Below are 16115 nucleotides of genomic sequence, written 5' to 3' on the forward strand. Positions count from 1 at the left end.
GTAGGTGCTTAAAGATTCAGCAACAATTATTTTAACAAACATGTTGGCAGTGACAATAACAAATGCCTAAAACATAGGGCATGGACTATAAAAGACAGATAAAGCGCCAACAGATTCCGCAGTGCTGTACAATTAGTGGAGAAACGTACAATATACACAGACAAATACAAGAGGTAGAGAGAGCCCTGTCCGTAAGCTGATATCTAGCCATTGGAGCTCTTTTATACAAAGTGCTTGGCTAGATGGCCCGTGAGCTTACAATGGAAGTGAAGCCTTAACTGAACTACTTTCTTTAAGCACTAAGACGCGTAGTGATGACGGGTGAATCTACAGTGCCATGTGCCTCAACTGAGCATCATGCAAGCCCTTATCAATGAGCATTTAGGCAGATTAATAATGATTAAACATTTCCATCTGTGATGCACACCTTGTGTGCCATTTGGTCAGCTAATCCAAATTTACCATCAGGCAATTTCCACCTGACTTATGCTTTTTTTGTTAATCTGCAACAGTCCAGCTATTCTGCTAAAAGATGCCAGGTTACGGTATTAACAGAAATAAATTACAGAAAACGTCTCATATGGTTATCACTGGAAATACATACTCTTTGTTCTTCTCGTTGACATTGGCACCTTTTCTAAGCAGCAACTCTGTTATTTGCTTCCTCTTCGGGTGCAAGGAGGCAACGGCACAATGCTGCAAAGGTAGCAATGAATGCATTAAAAGAATGAAAATGAATTGGGGGAAAGTATAAAAAAAAAAAAAAAAATGAATAAAAGGCTTAATGGCACACTTAAAATTTTGCAGCAGTTTATGATATCATCTGTAGCTTCGTTATACATTCAAAAGGCGGCCCGGCTGCACAGCACACAGATGGAATCCTTCAGCCATTTATCAAATGTCTGGCTCAGATACACAAGGCGCTGAGCAAAATGCAGGAGGGTGATCAATGGTAAATTATGCTCCTCTGAAAACAATTTCGATTTTATAACTGCAGTGCCAAAGATGAGCAATGCCCATGTCAGAGAGGCAAGCAAGGAGCCAAAGGATAAATTGTCTGCTTGATACACCGGGCTGAGACGAAGTACTGCCTTCAGAAAAACAAACTTTAGGCTAGGTAGTAAAAAGCATAGATCACATTAACAACACATTGCCCTGGGACGCAATTGTTTTTATTTAGCAAGAAAAAGATCAAAAAATTAAATAAATAAATGCAATCTCACAGAGTGGAAGAGAAGCCAGAAAATGATGCACTCAAGGCTTTTCACTAGGAATCTTTAAGGCTAAAGAAAAAGCATTTAGATGGTCTATATTTTGGGATTGCATAATTGTAACCGAATAATTAAATGATATGTGGTATTGGCATGATTAACACAGACCTTTACTTTATACCATGTGCAAGAACATTGGTAGCAAAGTAATTAATAAAAAGCACATTTGTAGTCTAGGACTTTATAAACTTACATGAGGACAGAGGTTAACCCCTTAAGGACACATGACATGTGTGACATGTCATGATTCCCTTTTATTCCAGAAGATTGGTCCTTAAGGGGTTAAAGGTATAATGGATATTTTTGTCTGTGGGGCAATACTTCCACATTCAAAACGATAATAAAATAATATTAGTTTTGTTAGGTTTTGATAACACTATTATAAATGAATGCATTTAAATCACATTTCAAATGACAGAACCATTCAAAAAATATCATAGCACCTACTTCTACTTCTTAAACAAGAACAATAACACTTTTTTTCTTTTAATCATCATTTAACCACAGACTGGGTAATCAGCAAGTTACAAAATGTTAAACATTTCATAGAAAAAAGCCTTGTTGATTAGGGAAGTGAATGTACTGTCCATAGTGGTCATTATTAAAATATTGAATTGGCACCATTCAATTTGAGTGTGATGGAGCAGACATCTTTTCTTCGGATTTCATGGCACTACTGGAAGCAGGGGTTTCGTTTTCTAGTTTTTTTTTGCCACTGTTACTCTGCACAAAATTGTTCATAACTAAAATGTGTATTTGATTTGTTTTAAATCACTGCTACTTTCACAGCATCGTATCAATAAAATACAAATATATTCATGGTTCTACAGTACAAGAAAAAGAAAATGTATAGCTGTATAAACCAGTGGAACAGATGGAAAAATCATAAAGGAAAGCTTTCTGGACAAACCAGCCTCTAAACTCAAGTCCTTAGCTACAATTTCTTTCCTGATACCATAGCCATAAAGTTTAGTTTTACCCCCCCAAAAAAGTATTTCAGTATAGCAGACTAAATACTCATCTAATTGCCACATGTGGATTGAATCAATGCCTTCCAATTGGGATTTAGAAGACACTGGATGCCCTCATGCAAAGTGTGAGGACATCCAGGGTCATTTTATGGTGTTAAACTCTTTGAAACAGCAGGAAGCGCCTCTAGTGGTGGTCTAGTAGACAGCCATTATAGGCAGTCTTAGCACTGCAACACTTAACATTGCAGTTTCTCTAAAGCGGCATTGTTTTCAGCTGCAGGGTTAAGGGGAAAAGTAGATCATCAATGAGATGAAGTGATCTGGGTGCCTATATTATAGAGTCGCCTTAAGAGCAGCCCTGATAATCACTTGCAGACCATTTCTTACCGACAACTGTTAAAAAAAAAAATAGGAGAAAAACATGCAAATGCTTCATATGTCCATTTAAGAAATAAAATTTCTTTGAGTTTTGAGAAATCTTTTTTGATCATGTGATGCTTCAAACATACCTACAACTAATGGTAATAATAATGACCTTCACAATGAAAAAACAAAACAAAAAAAAAAAACTTCTAGTACTCAAGAAACTACATTTAAGTGAAACTCAGCTTTCAGTACAAAACTACCAATCTCATAAATATCAGCTGCCCTGGGGTCTATATGATACATATAATAAATATTATGGAGGACCAGGAAGGCTTGAGACATCTCAGTCGCTTACTGGTCTCTGCAGATGTCTTGCAAAATTAGCAGAACCTGGGAATTGGCTCTAAACAATTACATTTTGATGTATCTTTTTTGTATTTTTTATTTTTAAAGCTTTTCTTAATGCTGTATCTCCATATTAAGTTAAAGGAACACAAACATGTATTCCTGACCCTATATTGTTAAAACCACCATCTAGCCCCCCTGTCACTTCTTGCCCCCTTAAATATAGTAAAGTCTTACTTTTGTTCAAGTCTGCAGCTGCTGACTCTGCCCCTGATCTGCCTGCTTGGCTGACATCATAAGAAGTGTTGTTCTGAGCCAATCACAATGCTTACCCATAGGATTGGCTGGGCCTGTAAATGAGGCAGATCAGGGGCAGAGCCAAACACAGCATCATCTCATAGAGATGTATGGTATCAATGCATCTCTATGAGTAAAATTCAGTGTCTCCATGCGGAGGATGGAGACACAGAGTGCCAGTGCTGTGCACAGGAAGCACTTTTAGCAGCCATCTGAGGAGTGGCCAGTGGAGTTATCCCTAGGCTGTAATGTAAACTTTGCATTTTCTCTGAAAAAAAATAGTGTTTACTGCAAAACGCCTGCAGGGACTGATTCTACTCACCAGAACAAATACAATAAGCTGTAGTTGTTCTGGTGACTATAGTGTCCCTTTAAAAAAGTTGCGTGGGTGGATAAGCTACAGCCTGGAATGCTTATTACGAACAGAATTACTGTTCATCTACTTCTCTGTGTATCTCTGTGAAATAACCATCTGAATCCAAGTTTTTAAATTTATGTTCCAAAGCAGCATGGATGACGTGAAAATCACTCATTCACTGAAATCCTTTCTTGTTTAACATGAAAGAGAGGTGCCATCACACATCATACAGAAGACAATCAGAATGTGTAAAAGGTTAAATTACAAAAGCACAAGCACCTCCATAAGAAGAGGAACGGTGCCATCTGTTCTTACCAGTGCGGTCTCATGTGACTGTGGCTGTTTAAAATTGATGATCTCCAAAGCAAGTGACTTTTTCACTTTTGCCAGGTCTGCCTCTCTCGCCGCTTGTAGCAAAGAATGCCCTTTAAATTCATCTGAAAGTAAATTGAATGTACGGTGTTAGCAGTTTAATGTTCCTGTATGTCTAACAAGCTTTGTTAGAATGAATCGTTTGTCTTGTTTTACCTATTGTACAGGGCCACGGAATACATTGGGAGCTATACAAATAATTGCAACGGTTACAAAGATAAGAGACTTGTTAGGTAGGGAGGACCTCCATCATTACCATAAAACTAATTAAGCAATATGACTATCTCCTATATTTTATAAACTTTATTAAGCCAAGTATGTTTAATTTCATAGCAGTTGACATTTATGTAGATTGGTCCAACAAAGACACCCCTATAATATATTAAGGTAAATGGGCCTGCTGTATGTCTCTGTATGCAAGCAAACAATTGGTAAGGCAATCAAAGAACTGAAACACCTACAAGTCAATCTTTCCTTCAGCTCTGGAGTAGGAGCCATGTCCACTGCACTCTTTCCGTGGCAGTTGACGATTGTTGGATCCGCACCATGGCTCAGCAACAGAGAGCAGACTTCCACCCGGTTTTTGGAGGCTGCTTCATGTAACGGTGTGAACTGCCAAAGATCCATAGCATTGACACAGGCTCCGTGCTAGAAGAAAAAAAACAATACATTTACTAGGCAGTGTGACAAAACCATTTAAACTCACTGTGATATTAATAAAGAGACCATTACAATAGTTAGCAAAGGGGTTTAATGCTCGAAGCACTTGGCTAAAAACACAAACTAATGCCTTCCAGAGCCAATGCTTAAAGGAAACTAAATTAGCACATGAATTGGACCATTAATAAGTTCTTATAATTGACAATCATTTGCCCAAATGTACAATATTATAAAAAACTTTGAAAAGCCATATTTAATTATGATTTTCAGTTGCTAGGACCAGCAAAACAGCAATGACCAAATCCTGCTGATCTTAAAACAAGCCTTGCAAATTTCATAGAAATCTGCTCATAAATTGGGATAACAAATGGGGTAAAGGGATATATACATTTAAATTACAGAGTCTGCAGGGAGATATTTCAAGCTGTCAAGCTTATATGTTACTAATGAAGTTATTAGCAAGGATAAAATAATTGTATCTGGTACACCTAATGTGTTAACCAGGGGTGAGGGGGTAGGACTGGCACTGGGCCACTCAAAAACTGGGAAAACCTATAGAAAAAATACTATGGATAAACACTGATAGTGTGTGCAGATACCAGGAGCTGGCCTAGAATATGGCTGAGATAGGGTGAATATCTGGATATGAAAGTGAGTAGGTGTGCAATGGTACTGTGCCTTTAAGAGGGAACTGATGTTCATAAAAGGTAAAAGCAAGATAAATAGATAGATATACTTAAAAAGCATAAATGGGATATATCTGGATAAGAAATCGGTATCTTATAGACATATAATACATAAAATGATTGAATAAATGAATAAGTGAATGCATGAAAAAAAAAAAAAAAGGATAAGTTTGTGTCCGAAGCAAAACTGTGCAGTGCAGGTGCCTCTATTACTGCTATGAAACAGAATGGCTGGCACTTGTACTAAATCGTATACTCTGTGTCTTAAAAAGATAGTACACAAGGGGAATATAATAGCGATACAGTAAGTCTCTGAAGAAGTAGGGGTTCACCTACGAAACGCATAAGACTATTGGACACACATCAGGATACAGACCCGGCATCCGTACATCATTTGAAGCCAGTACTCCTACAGGACCTGTCGGTTTTTTCTTTGCTGAATCGGAGCCGCCTACAGCACACGCTCCTCCGGAGTGAGGCTCCCGCAGGGACGCATGCTGTATGAACACGCTGTCCTCACTGGCGGTATTATCATAAGCTCCATCCAAGTACAATCCGAAGGTCTCTGAATAATTCTGACTTCAATATTGACTGGTAACATCTGTATGAATTTCTCCTGATGCATATTTTTTAACAATACTCATCTTTTCATATATTTTATTCTTTGTCTAATAAACTGTTTTTTTATTCCCATCCAGTTTCAGAACCATTGCTTAGTACTGCTGTTACATTGTAACAATTTTTAGCTTACAGTTCCACATACTGTATCTCTATTATATTCCCATTGTGTACGTTTTCCATCTGTATCTTTTTAAGACACAGAGTATACGATTTAGTACAAGTGCGAGCCATTCTGTTTCATAGCAGTAATAGAGGCACCTGCACTGCACAGTTTTGCTTCGGACACAAACTTATCCTTTTTTTTTTTCATGCATTCACTTATTCTTCATTTATTCATTCATTTTATGTATTATATGTCTATAAGATACCGATTTCTTATCCAGATATATCCCATTTATGCGTTTTAAGTATATCTATCTATTTATCTTGCTTTTACCTTTATTAGCAAGGATGCCTCAACATACAGAACAAGGTGTTTGCTTTAAAATGAAAATAAGGCTCGGATAGGAGAGTAAAAATGTAGTTTTGCCTATGCGTCAAGTATAAATATGCTAAATGCCATAAAACATTGAAAGCACGTAGCGCATTTAGTATTTAACGGTTTCTCTTCACTGCATAATGCTTGTAAGTGAAAAATAGGACGAGGAGAAATTAAACTGACCAAATTAGAAAAATCAATTAAATGAGTTTCAACTGATGCATTGAAACTGGAGGAAGGAACTTGATTGAATGCAATTGGTTCAATGGAAAAGTGAAATGGAGCAAATCAGTGGATTGCTATCAGAAAATAAGTAGATTTTTTGCTAAATCTAACATATCTTTCTGGATATTAAACAAGCGAAGAATGAATAAAATAAAAAAAACAAAACAAAAAAAAAAAACACCTGACAAATACAAAACTTAATGGTTCTCCCCCAAATTTGCAGGTATAGGGTAGGAAGTGTAAGGAAAGATATGTGATGAGATTGCTTACTGGGCATTCTAGATGATTTAGATGATTGGGCTTTTTCGATATTTGAGTTTGCCATTATTTTGCTGTACTTGAGCTAAACAGGCCTATTCAATTTTTTTATATTCAATTCTCAAGTGTGCCATGTACTTTTGCAATGAATAGAGCTGTAAATTGTTCAGAGACACAAACTGTACGGCCTCTCCCAATTCTGTTTTTGATGCAATAAAATTTACTTTCTAGACCAGCTTGCTCTCCTGCAGGCTGGGGTGGGAGCTGTAGACATACTCCGTGGCACAGCTGGTCAGTTCTGTTCCAGGGTAAATAATGGCCTTGTATAAAAATGTCTTTCATCCAGTTCAGCTTATTCATTCCTTTTCACTGAATAAGACTCAACGGTTAAACTAACTGTAGAAACGGATTTGTTCATGTTTAGAGTGAAATGAATTTGATTCAGACGAACAGTTTTAAAAAGTGTTTAACGTTTGTGGGTGGGTGAGGGGGGGGGGTTATGTTGTGGATTTTTTTTTTTAATTATTCTCCTAGGGAACTGAAATTTTGCATTTTTGTGTTATGTATTAAAATAAAACATTCACTTTTATACTGTTACATTGGTTATTAAAGGGACACTCCACTGCTGAAATGCAAACTAAATAATCACTATTTAATTATGCATTTTTCATTGGGGTAATATCTAAAAACATTTAGCAAAACATACATTTCTCTTGTCTGAAGCCTTTGCAAGCCCTCCTTCACTAACCCTGCCCAGACTTTCTGTGGCTGTCCAATCACAGACTTTCCAATGCAGCTTAATGAGAAGTCTTTGCAAGGCAGGTGCTCTGAACAATTACAGCCTCTTTAGTTTAGCGCCATTGAGCTAACAAAACCAGGAAGTAAGAGGACCAGTTGTCTGCTTGAAAGCCAGTGGGTTCATAAAAATGTAAATTTCTATGGAAATCTGCACTTTTTGCAAAATGAAAAAAAAAAAAAAAAAATACACATAAAGCTGTTTGGCAAGCTAAAGTGCCTTCATTGGTCTAGAGTGTCCTTTTTACTTTAAGTCAAAAGAAAGGGATATTTTTCCACTGTGAAATGTAGCAAACTCCTAAACCCTATTTCTACTCATAGTCGATGTCGATATCCAATAAATGTTAATGTCGATATCCAATAAAATGTGGGGTGACTGCTATAGAACCCTGGAAATACTATAGGACATACCTACTACCTCTGGATTCCATCCTAAGGTTTAATTCCGAATATATATACCCTACTTTGCAACCCTTGGTTGTAGTGTGATTTGTGTGAGAATTTGTAGCAAATGTAAAAGTAAATAAAAATGTGCACTTAAAATCAACAAACATAAAATTGCCTATGTTTTAGCAATCCATTTTAATACAAAGCGAAGATTACTCTGTCTGTCTCACCTTAAGAAGCAGTTCCGTAACTTCAAAGTGACCGTATGAGCATGCATTATGCAAGGGTACCAGTCCACTAAACATAAAGAAAGAGAATGTCAAACACTTAACCTCTTCAGTACAGATTAGTCATTATAACAATTATTACATTCATGCAGAATTTGCCGGGCTACATAGAAAAACTGATGGTTTAATAAAAGCATGTTAAATTCTGGCAAAAGAACATTAGGGGACAAATTGTGACGGCGCCAATGCCCATCACTGGCCAATGTGAGTTTAAACGCAAAAATAACAGGTGCCAAAATTAAGGAAAAACAACCACACTAAAGAAAAAAATTGAAAACAAAAACATTTAGGTAGCATTTCACACTTGGTTAAAACTAATTTAACAATTTTCAGAATCTGGTCTTTTGCCTAAAAAGTGAAGAACCTAACCATAATTGTATGTAAAGCCATCAGATACGACAGTCGCCTTGTAAATAAAAAATTTAATGATTACCAAGACTGGTATGTCTGGTAGCAAATGCGTAGAATAATTTTTCTTTTCTACCATCCTTCTTTCTCTCTGTAGCTCTGTGTTAATTTTCGGTTTCTCAGAGGCTGTAATGATTATACTGCCAATTGCTCACTAATGCACATACAAGGTGCTCCGACCAACACATGACAAAGACCAGGGACTAATTATCTCAGCCACTTCCTTGTTGGCATAGACATCACTAGAAGAGGACTAGAGCTAAAGATTTGCTGCATCAGACACACTTCTGCCTGTTTTGAAAATTAAGAATGAATGCGTGTTTTATTGCAATGTGTGACATTTCCATCTCTGTCTAATAAGTTGTTCTGCTGGATGGTAAATCTTGTGAAATTCTTTCAAAGCCTGCACTTGTGCATTTGATTTAATAATGAAATGTATAATCAATACCCAAGCTAATTCTGAAAGGGAAAAAAAATATATTGCTTTTTTGCTGAGCTCTACTGTGGAAATACGCACAGAAAACGGCAATGAAAAACACACGATCATCAGTTTTGTACAGATCTGATTCACATTTAAACACAGCCTTAAAGAAAAAATTATCACATTAGAACACATAATGAAATGCAGCGGGATTAAAAACCTTGGCAAAACATTCCTTTGAGATGAAACTAAAAACTACTTTTTTTTCCTTCACGCTATGAGAATTTTATTTCTGTGTTTAGCCCTGAACTGTGTTCACTACCGGTGAGCACTGCAGTCTCTTCTACCGGCCGCACGCGTCACGGAATTTGCAATAAAATGTTGTAGAGTAGTAAAAGAAAAATGGAGAAGAATTGTTTTACAGGGAAACACGCATTCTCATACTACTATATCAAGCCCGTATTTACATACTAAAATGTAGAAATAATAAGAAAAATACCATGTCTTTAACCGACTACTATAAAGAGAAGAGGCTTTGAGATACACATTGTTGTTCCTCTTCTATGGGTTACTTTGGTAAGTATCATGAGTTAACAAAACAGCAAAAAAAAAAAAAAGTGGAAAAGATCTTTTAACTGTCGTAAATGTCAAATTAATGTGTGTACCTGAAATACTTTACTCTCAAACGGTCTGCAGTATACCTGGGGTGCATCAAATTATTGGTAGCAGGTCATTTGCAGCCATTGAAAAGTAATTACACCGTGCCGACACTGGTGCACCTTATGAGGCAGAGTATAATTTCTATCATGGCCTTTAACAAAAATTAATGCCAACTGTTACAACAAAAAACTGTTCAACTTCTCGTTCTTAAGCGCCTGCATGTATCGTGTAACAGTAAAGGACACTAATGAGGCCAAATAAAGGATCACTAAAGTCACCCAGACCACTTCATCTCAATGAAGGACTGGGTGCAGTGGTCCTGTTTGTTTAACCTATTCATGGTAAAACATTGCCGTTTTGCAGTGAGGATAATGAATCTCTTTATGGGTTAAACACAGTTCTAGTTGCTTGCCCTTCCACTGCAATGACCGAGTAAAACAGTCCCATGACGTTCCAGTTTATAGTAAAGCATTGGAAGTGTGTGCAGCACTCTTACCAAATCCCCAATGATCCTCTATGAGGAGCACAAATTTGGACCAGTTAAAGGAAGAGACGACTCCTCAATGATGCTGCGGGAGGCGGCGAGGCCAGCAGCGTCAAGGAGTCTTTATGCTAGAAAAAGGAGTGTATGGACTCTTCTTTTAAATTATTTTCGTGGCAAACAGGAGGGAGCTCTGAGTCTAACTAGGGACAGAATCACTGTGTTAGCGTTAGGAATACAGGTTTGTAATGCTAGTGTTACTTTACTGGTGTAGTAGCAAAAAGCACACACTTTGCATTTTCTGTGGATATATACACACACACACATACATATATATTTTTTGTTTTGTTTACCGGTATTTTATATTAAAACCGCTAAATCTGAATTGCAAATTGTCTAGTGTTGAACCATTTATAGGTGTATTTCACTCAGAGTAAAACAGAAAAATCTGACGCGTTTCACCACAAAAGTCTAGAAATGGTCCAAACATGACACAAAAAAAGAAGAAAAGGTAGCGGTTTATAGAGGGAAAGAAACCAAATAGTTACAATATAAATCCCTTGGCTGGTACAAACCAATTAAGGAAATTTAATAGCAATTTGCCTGTTTAAGAGTAGTCAAATAGTTGAAACCAGTTTTCACAGGTAAGAATTCGGTAGCAGAAAGTAAATGCAAATATTGCTGTAAAACCAAATCTGCCATTTGTGAAACACAAAGAGGTGTTCACTTAGCGACCGCTTAGGGGAAACAGTAACGTTTGGAGAATATAACACATTTGGCTATTTTTGACATTTTGTGAAAAGACAAAATGTCAATCATTTGCCTATTCCCCAAATGTGAATTCTGTGAATAGTCTAAGGAATACGTGTAAGTGATTCTAATCTCATTGTTCCGAGCTGTAAGTCTGAGAGATTTTAATTATAAAAGTCTGAGATTTTAATTATGTTCACTTGCTAGATTGCATTACTAAAATACTTCACAGTATGTACACTTCCCACGGTTCTTCTAATCATCTTGCAATTAACAGTGAAATGTGTCCATTGCAACATTAAACTGTTGCTATAAAATGCTTGGCTGGGGAAGTAAGCACACAAATATAGATTTTTCTTTAATGTCACTTTTTATGATCTCAAATTTGCATGTATGTACATGTACCATTAGTGAAAAGAACTGGGTTTTAAGAGGAATATTATGTGATAGGACAGAACCTGACTAATTAACCATCGGATCTAATGTTAAACATGGCTAAGCTATCACACGGGAGAATATCAACTATGGCCACAACTGTAAGATAATCCACAGCTCTTGCAATGTACAGTGTGAGGTCTATTGGTTCAGTGACTAAACAAGTTTGGGAAATGTTTTGGAAGCAATTTCAGACATTAGATAGAAAGACATTACCATGTTTGGTATCAAATGAATTTCCTAGAATCCCAGAGATGATTAGATCTGGTTACAGTGATATCGAGTGCAAAAATACATTGTATTGTATATTTTAAGCCAGATATGGATAGGTGGATTTCCTCTTTATAAAACAGATTCCTATAACATCTGAATATTTTATTTGAGAGCTAACCTGGAATTGCATTGGTTTATAATTTCCTTCACCAAAAGATCTCTATAATAAAAAAATAAAAAAATGTAAAAGAAGATACTACTCTAGGACAGTATGTGTTGGATTTTATGTTAAATTCTTACCATTTATTATATCTGTTTCTACTATTTAATATGATATATATATATATATATATATATATATATATATATATATATATATATATATATATATATATATATATATAAGCACGCCATCTTTGTTATTGATCATATGTATAGGCCTGCCTTTGTTTGGTATATGAATCACGTTACTAAACAGACATATCGCTTCTGAATTTTTTTTTGTGTGTTTCTTAAAGTGGCATAGTCATGCAAAACTTTTTCACAATCTCTTTCTCTTCTCTTCCTCTCTTTCTGTTCTAGTTTTCTTTAAAACATAAGACAAAGTAGTATTTTTCCTACACTTGACTTTCTTTAACCAAAGGAGGAGCTTAAGTCAGCTCCACTTCCTGTGTCAAAGAAAGTTTTCCCAGAAAACCCACCTTTCCTCCATGTTCTCACGATGCTTCGTTTTCCATTACCAAACATCCTGTCATCTAGATAGGGCGCCAGCAAATTGACCATATTATGTCCTAACAGAATGTCAAATGCTTGTCCATTTCTGTTTGGAATTTTATTTGGAGAATTTAGCCCCCTAAACTCCACAGGTATTAGGGAGCGAGCTACTGAAAAGCTTGTCTTTCAGCAAATTTTACTAATACTAAAAATGACTACGTATTAGTAAATAAGCAAGTTTAAAATCTCCTTTATGCTTCAGCTCGCTATGCTGCGAGTAGGAGCATGTCTGCTACACAAAAAAGCCCCCTCTTCCCTCAACCCCCCCGGGTGGGTGTCCTATGCGATATAGGGGGGACAAATAAAAATCAGTTGATCTAATAAAATAAAAAAAGACCTGACTGCAAAAAATTAAACAAATAAATAAAAAGACAGAGAAAAAAAATCAGAACGATTAAAAAACAAGGCATCTTCAAACGGTAAGGACTCCACGCAGACTGAGCTTTACAGGGTGGGGAAAGGCTTATAAAGCTTTCCTACGACGTGCAATTTGACAGAGCACTCTCCTGGCTTTAGATAATTCAGAATCTCTGCTGAAGGCAGATTTTCCATTTCAATGTTATTATATGGTTAATGGGAGAGTGACCATGTACACAGTGCTCACTGTCTAGTAGAAATCCACACCTGGTGAGTGTGCAATGGTGCCTCCAGCCTTGCAGTGGCAAGTAACCTTTACATTGAACAGTAAATTTAAGGTGTAACCAAAAAATACCCATATATAGTACTAGCGGTAGAAACAGATCACTGTTAATTTGTGTGGTATAGTTAATATATTGGGGTTTAATTTTGAGCACTTCAGAAGGGAAGGTTTTGTAAAAAAGTCAATTTTATTAAACATTTCATGTACACACTCTCGCCACTGCCACAAGAGCTGGTCCTTGAAGTGAAACAAGCATGTGCTGATAACAGCAATATAAATAATTGATTTGCCTCAAACCCGAACATAAGCTTACTTGGTGACTTGTAAACGGCTTTTATGTGAATTTTGTACTTTTTTCCCCTCTATTTAGGGGTAGATTATGATTATTCTTCTGTAAATCCAAAATTACGATCTAGTGTGCTTAGCTATTAAATAGACCGTGTCATTCTCACTTAATAATAATAATATATATATATATACTAATTTGAAAGCATGTCCATGTGATCCAGTGATGACATGCTACTCTGTATAAATATTTCAAACTTTAGAAAGATTTCAACTTTAGAAATAGAATTGGCGAAAAAGATGGACAAATTTAATGGTCGTATGTTTCTACAACGTTCTGTAGAATTCTGGAGTAATACGCTCCACGTTATACATTTCACATTCATATTTCTCATCCAACCAAGGCCTCACTTTAAAGGGACACTGTATGCACTATATCTGCTTTATTTCATTACACTGGTTATAGTGTCCGGAGTCTCCTGGTGCCATAATTTCATTCAGCATTAAACAGATGATGTTTTTATGTTTTAATAAATAAATGAGTGTCCATGTGCTGCTTTGGGTAATGAGGAAGTATAAGCCTGAGCAGCTGTGATTGGCTGAGTATCATCTGACTGCTTTTAGCCTATCAGATCTCCAACTGAGGGTATCAATGCTATGACTACAAGGAAGTGTGCAATCTCTGCCTTGGCCACACCTCCAGAAGGGGTTGAGTTGTGGGTGGCCAGGGACCCTTAGTGTTTAACTGCTCAAAAATCGTTTAACTCAGAATGGAGGGACAGTGGAAGTGGACTTCAAGGCACTATAACTAATTCAAAGCAGTGTATGGTTATAGTGACTACAGTGTCCCTTTAAGCTGGCTCTGTTACCCTAAACTTACTTTCTTAAATAGTTTTCTCTTCTCAACCTCTTTCAGAATATGTATTTATTTTCTTCCTCTCATTTATTTCTCTTTAAAAACACAAGACAAAGTAGGGCCAACTTTGTCTTGTGTATTTTTCCTATGCTTGAGAATCTTGACACAGGGTGCAGCTTAAGTGAGCTCCACTTCCTTTGTGAAGTAAACTTTTTCTACAATGCTCACAGTTCCATGCAGTCTTGCATCTGTAGTTTGAGACATCACCTCACATCATTTTTAAAGTTGCACATGCCCACTACAAACTCGACTTTGTATTGTCACTAGTTGTATTGCAGCAGAGTCATCCTTATAAAAGAAGCACAAAGAGAATCTAATTACGAATTCATATAATAAAGTGTAAAAAGATAAGATACAAATAAATAGGAGTGCTCTGTAAGCCGAGACAGTACAGATTAAAGAATAAATTAGAATAACTACAGGTAATTGAATGGAAAATACAATATATTCCGAATTAGCCAACAGACTACGTAAATTAACTAGAAACCAATAACAGTTTGATTTTCTAATTAAAAATGGTGGAAAAAGCCACTACGTACAAAAACGAACGAGGCTATAATTTGTACTTAATGTTTACCAAAAGGAAAAGTACACTGATCAAGCACAGTGTGCCCAGATAAACAGCAAAATACTAAATCATAGACAATATAAGTAACTAATTTCACAATTATTTTAATGTATAGGGCAACAATTCACTCATGTCTACTTCTACAAATCAGTCACACTATATGAACAGAGTAAAAGGACACCCCAGGCACGGTAACCATGCTCTCTGTATAGATACAGGCACATGGAGGTTTCCTTTTCCAGTCTACTAGTATATAATTGCTATTACAAAAGGGATTGGTAGAAAAAAAAAAAAAAAACTGCCTCATCAAAGAGAGAAAAAGACAATATTTTTGTATTATTTATATAGTGCCAGCAAACTCTGTAGCGCTGTACGATGGGTATTCATCCAAGTACTTGTATGATCCTCACTTGCTGGGCACACACTCACTGTTCAAATTTCCAACCTACACTAACAGCCTCCTTTGTTCCCAAACTTGTCAAAATCCAAACTTTATTGAAGCTATGCACATTGGCATTTACATTTTGACCAGCAATTCCACCAGAAGCATAATAAAAGGCTTGGCGTATATATATAAAAAAAAAATAAGTCAATTATCAACATGATCATTTAGAATAAAAATGAGCAGGTCTCAAATGAAGGCTTCAATAATGACGTTTACAGAATTAGTGGACCTTAAAGCAGTAGGCTTTTAAGCAGTTTTGAGCTTTTGGCCTAGTAAGCAGTATTATCTTTTTAAATGCTCAATTTTGAATCATTTTTGCAATACTCTGCGCATCATCATTGCCTCCTCTGCCACCTTCGCCATTCTAAAACACGTCTTTCATATTGGTTAATCTACATGCATAGGACTTTCTGTCCGTCACAATCTGCAGGGTTTATTCAGTTATTCATGACTCGGGAAGTACAGCAAAGAAAAACGAGGTAGTTCATATAACTTCTTTCAGTTATTAAAAAAAATAAACAACAACAACTTCCAGATTCACCAATTGAATAACAGTTAGCAGTCTGAAAAGTCACAAAAATGTCCAAAAACCATACCATAAAAACAAAACAAAAGCATTCTGATTAGCTGACCACTTCCATCGTTGGGCAGAGCAAATAAGCATAGCAGACTGCAGAGGGAGCAACTTGAATGGTGATTAACTTTTTTTTTTTTTTCTTTAATCTTTCACTACTTCAGAATG

The 16115-nt window shown here is 36.3% G+C and overlaps 1 protein-coding gene across 4 annotated transcripts in view; it reads right to left on the reverse strand.

The window, feature by feature from the left end:
• The window catches only part of TNKS (tankyrase), a 215470-nt gene that overhangs the window by 51896 nt on the left and 147459 nt on the right, over window positions 1-16115 (reverse strand). For all 4 annotated transcript variants that reach the window (XM_063455837.1, XM_063455835.1, XM_063455836.1 and 1 more), the window contains exons 7-10: window positions 8321-8387; window positions 4442-4628; window positions 3924-4045; window positions 605-696 (exon numbers count right to left, since the gene is read on the reverse strand). In XM_063455837.1, coding sequence (XP_063311907.1) covers window positions 605-696; window positions 3924-4045; window positions 4442-4628; window positions 8321-8387 — 468 coding nt within the window. The remainder of the gene's footprint in view (window positions 1-604; window positions 697-3923; window positions 4046-4441; window positions 4629-8320; window positions 8388-16115) is intronic.

Source organism: Pelobates fuscus, chromosome 5, assembly GCF_036172605.1.
Source record: "Pelobates fuscus isolate aPelFus1 chromosome 5, aPelFus1.pri, whole genome shotgun sequence".
Lineage (NCBI taxonomy): Eukaryota > Metazoa > Chordata > Amphibia > Anura > Pelobatidae > Pelobates > Pelobates fuscus.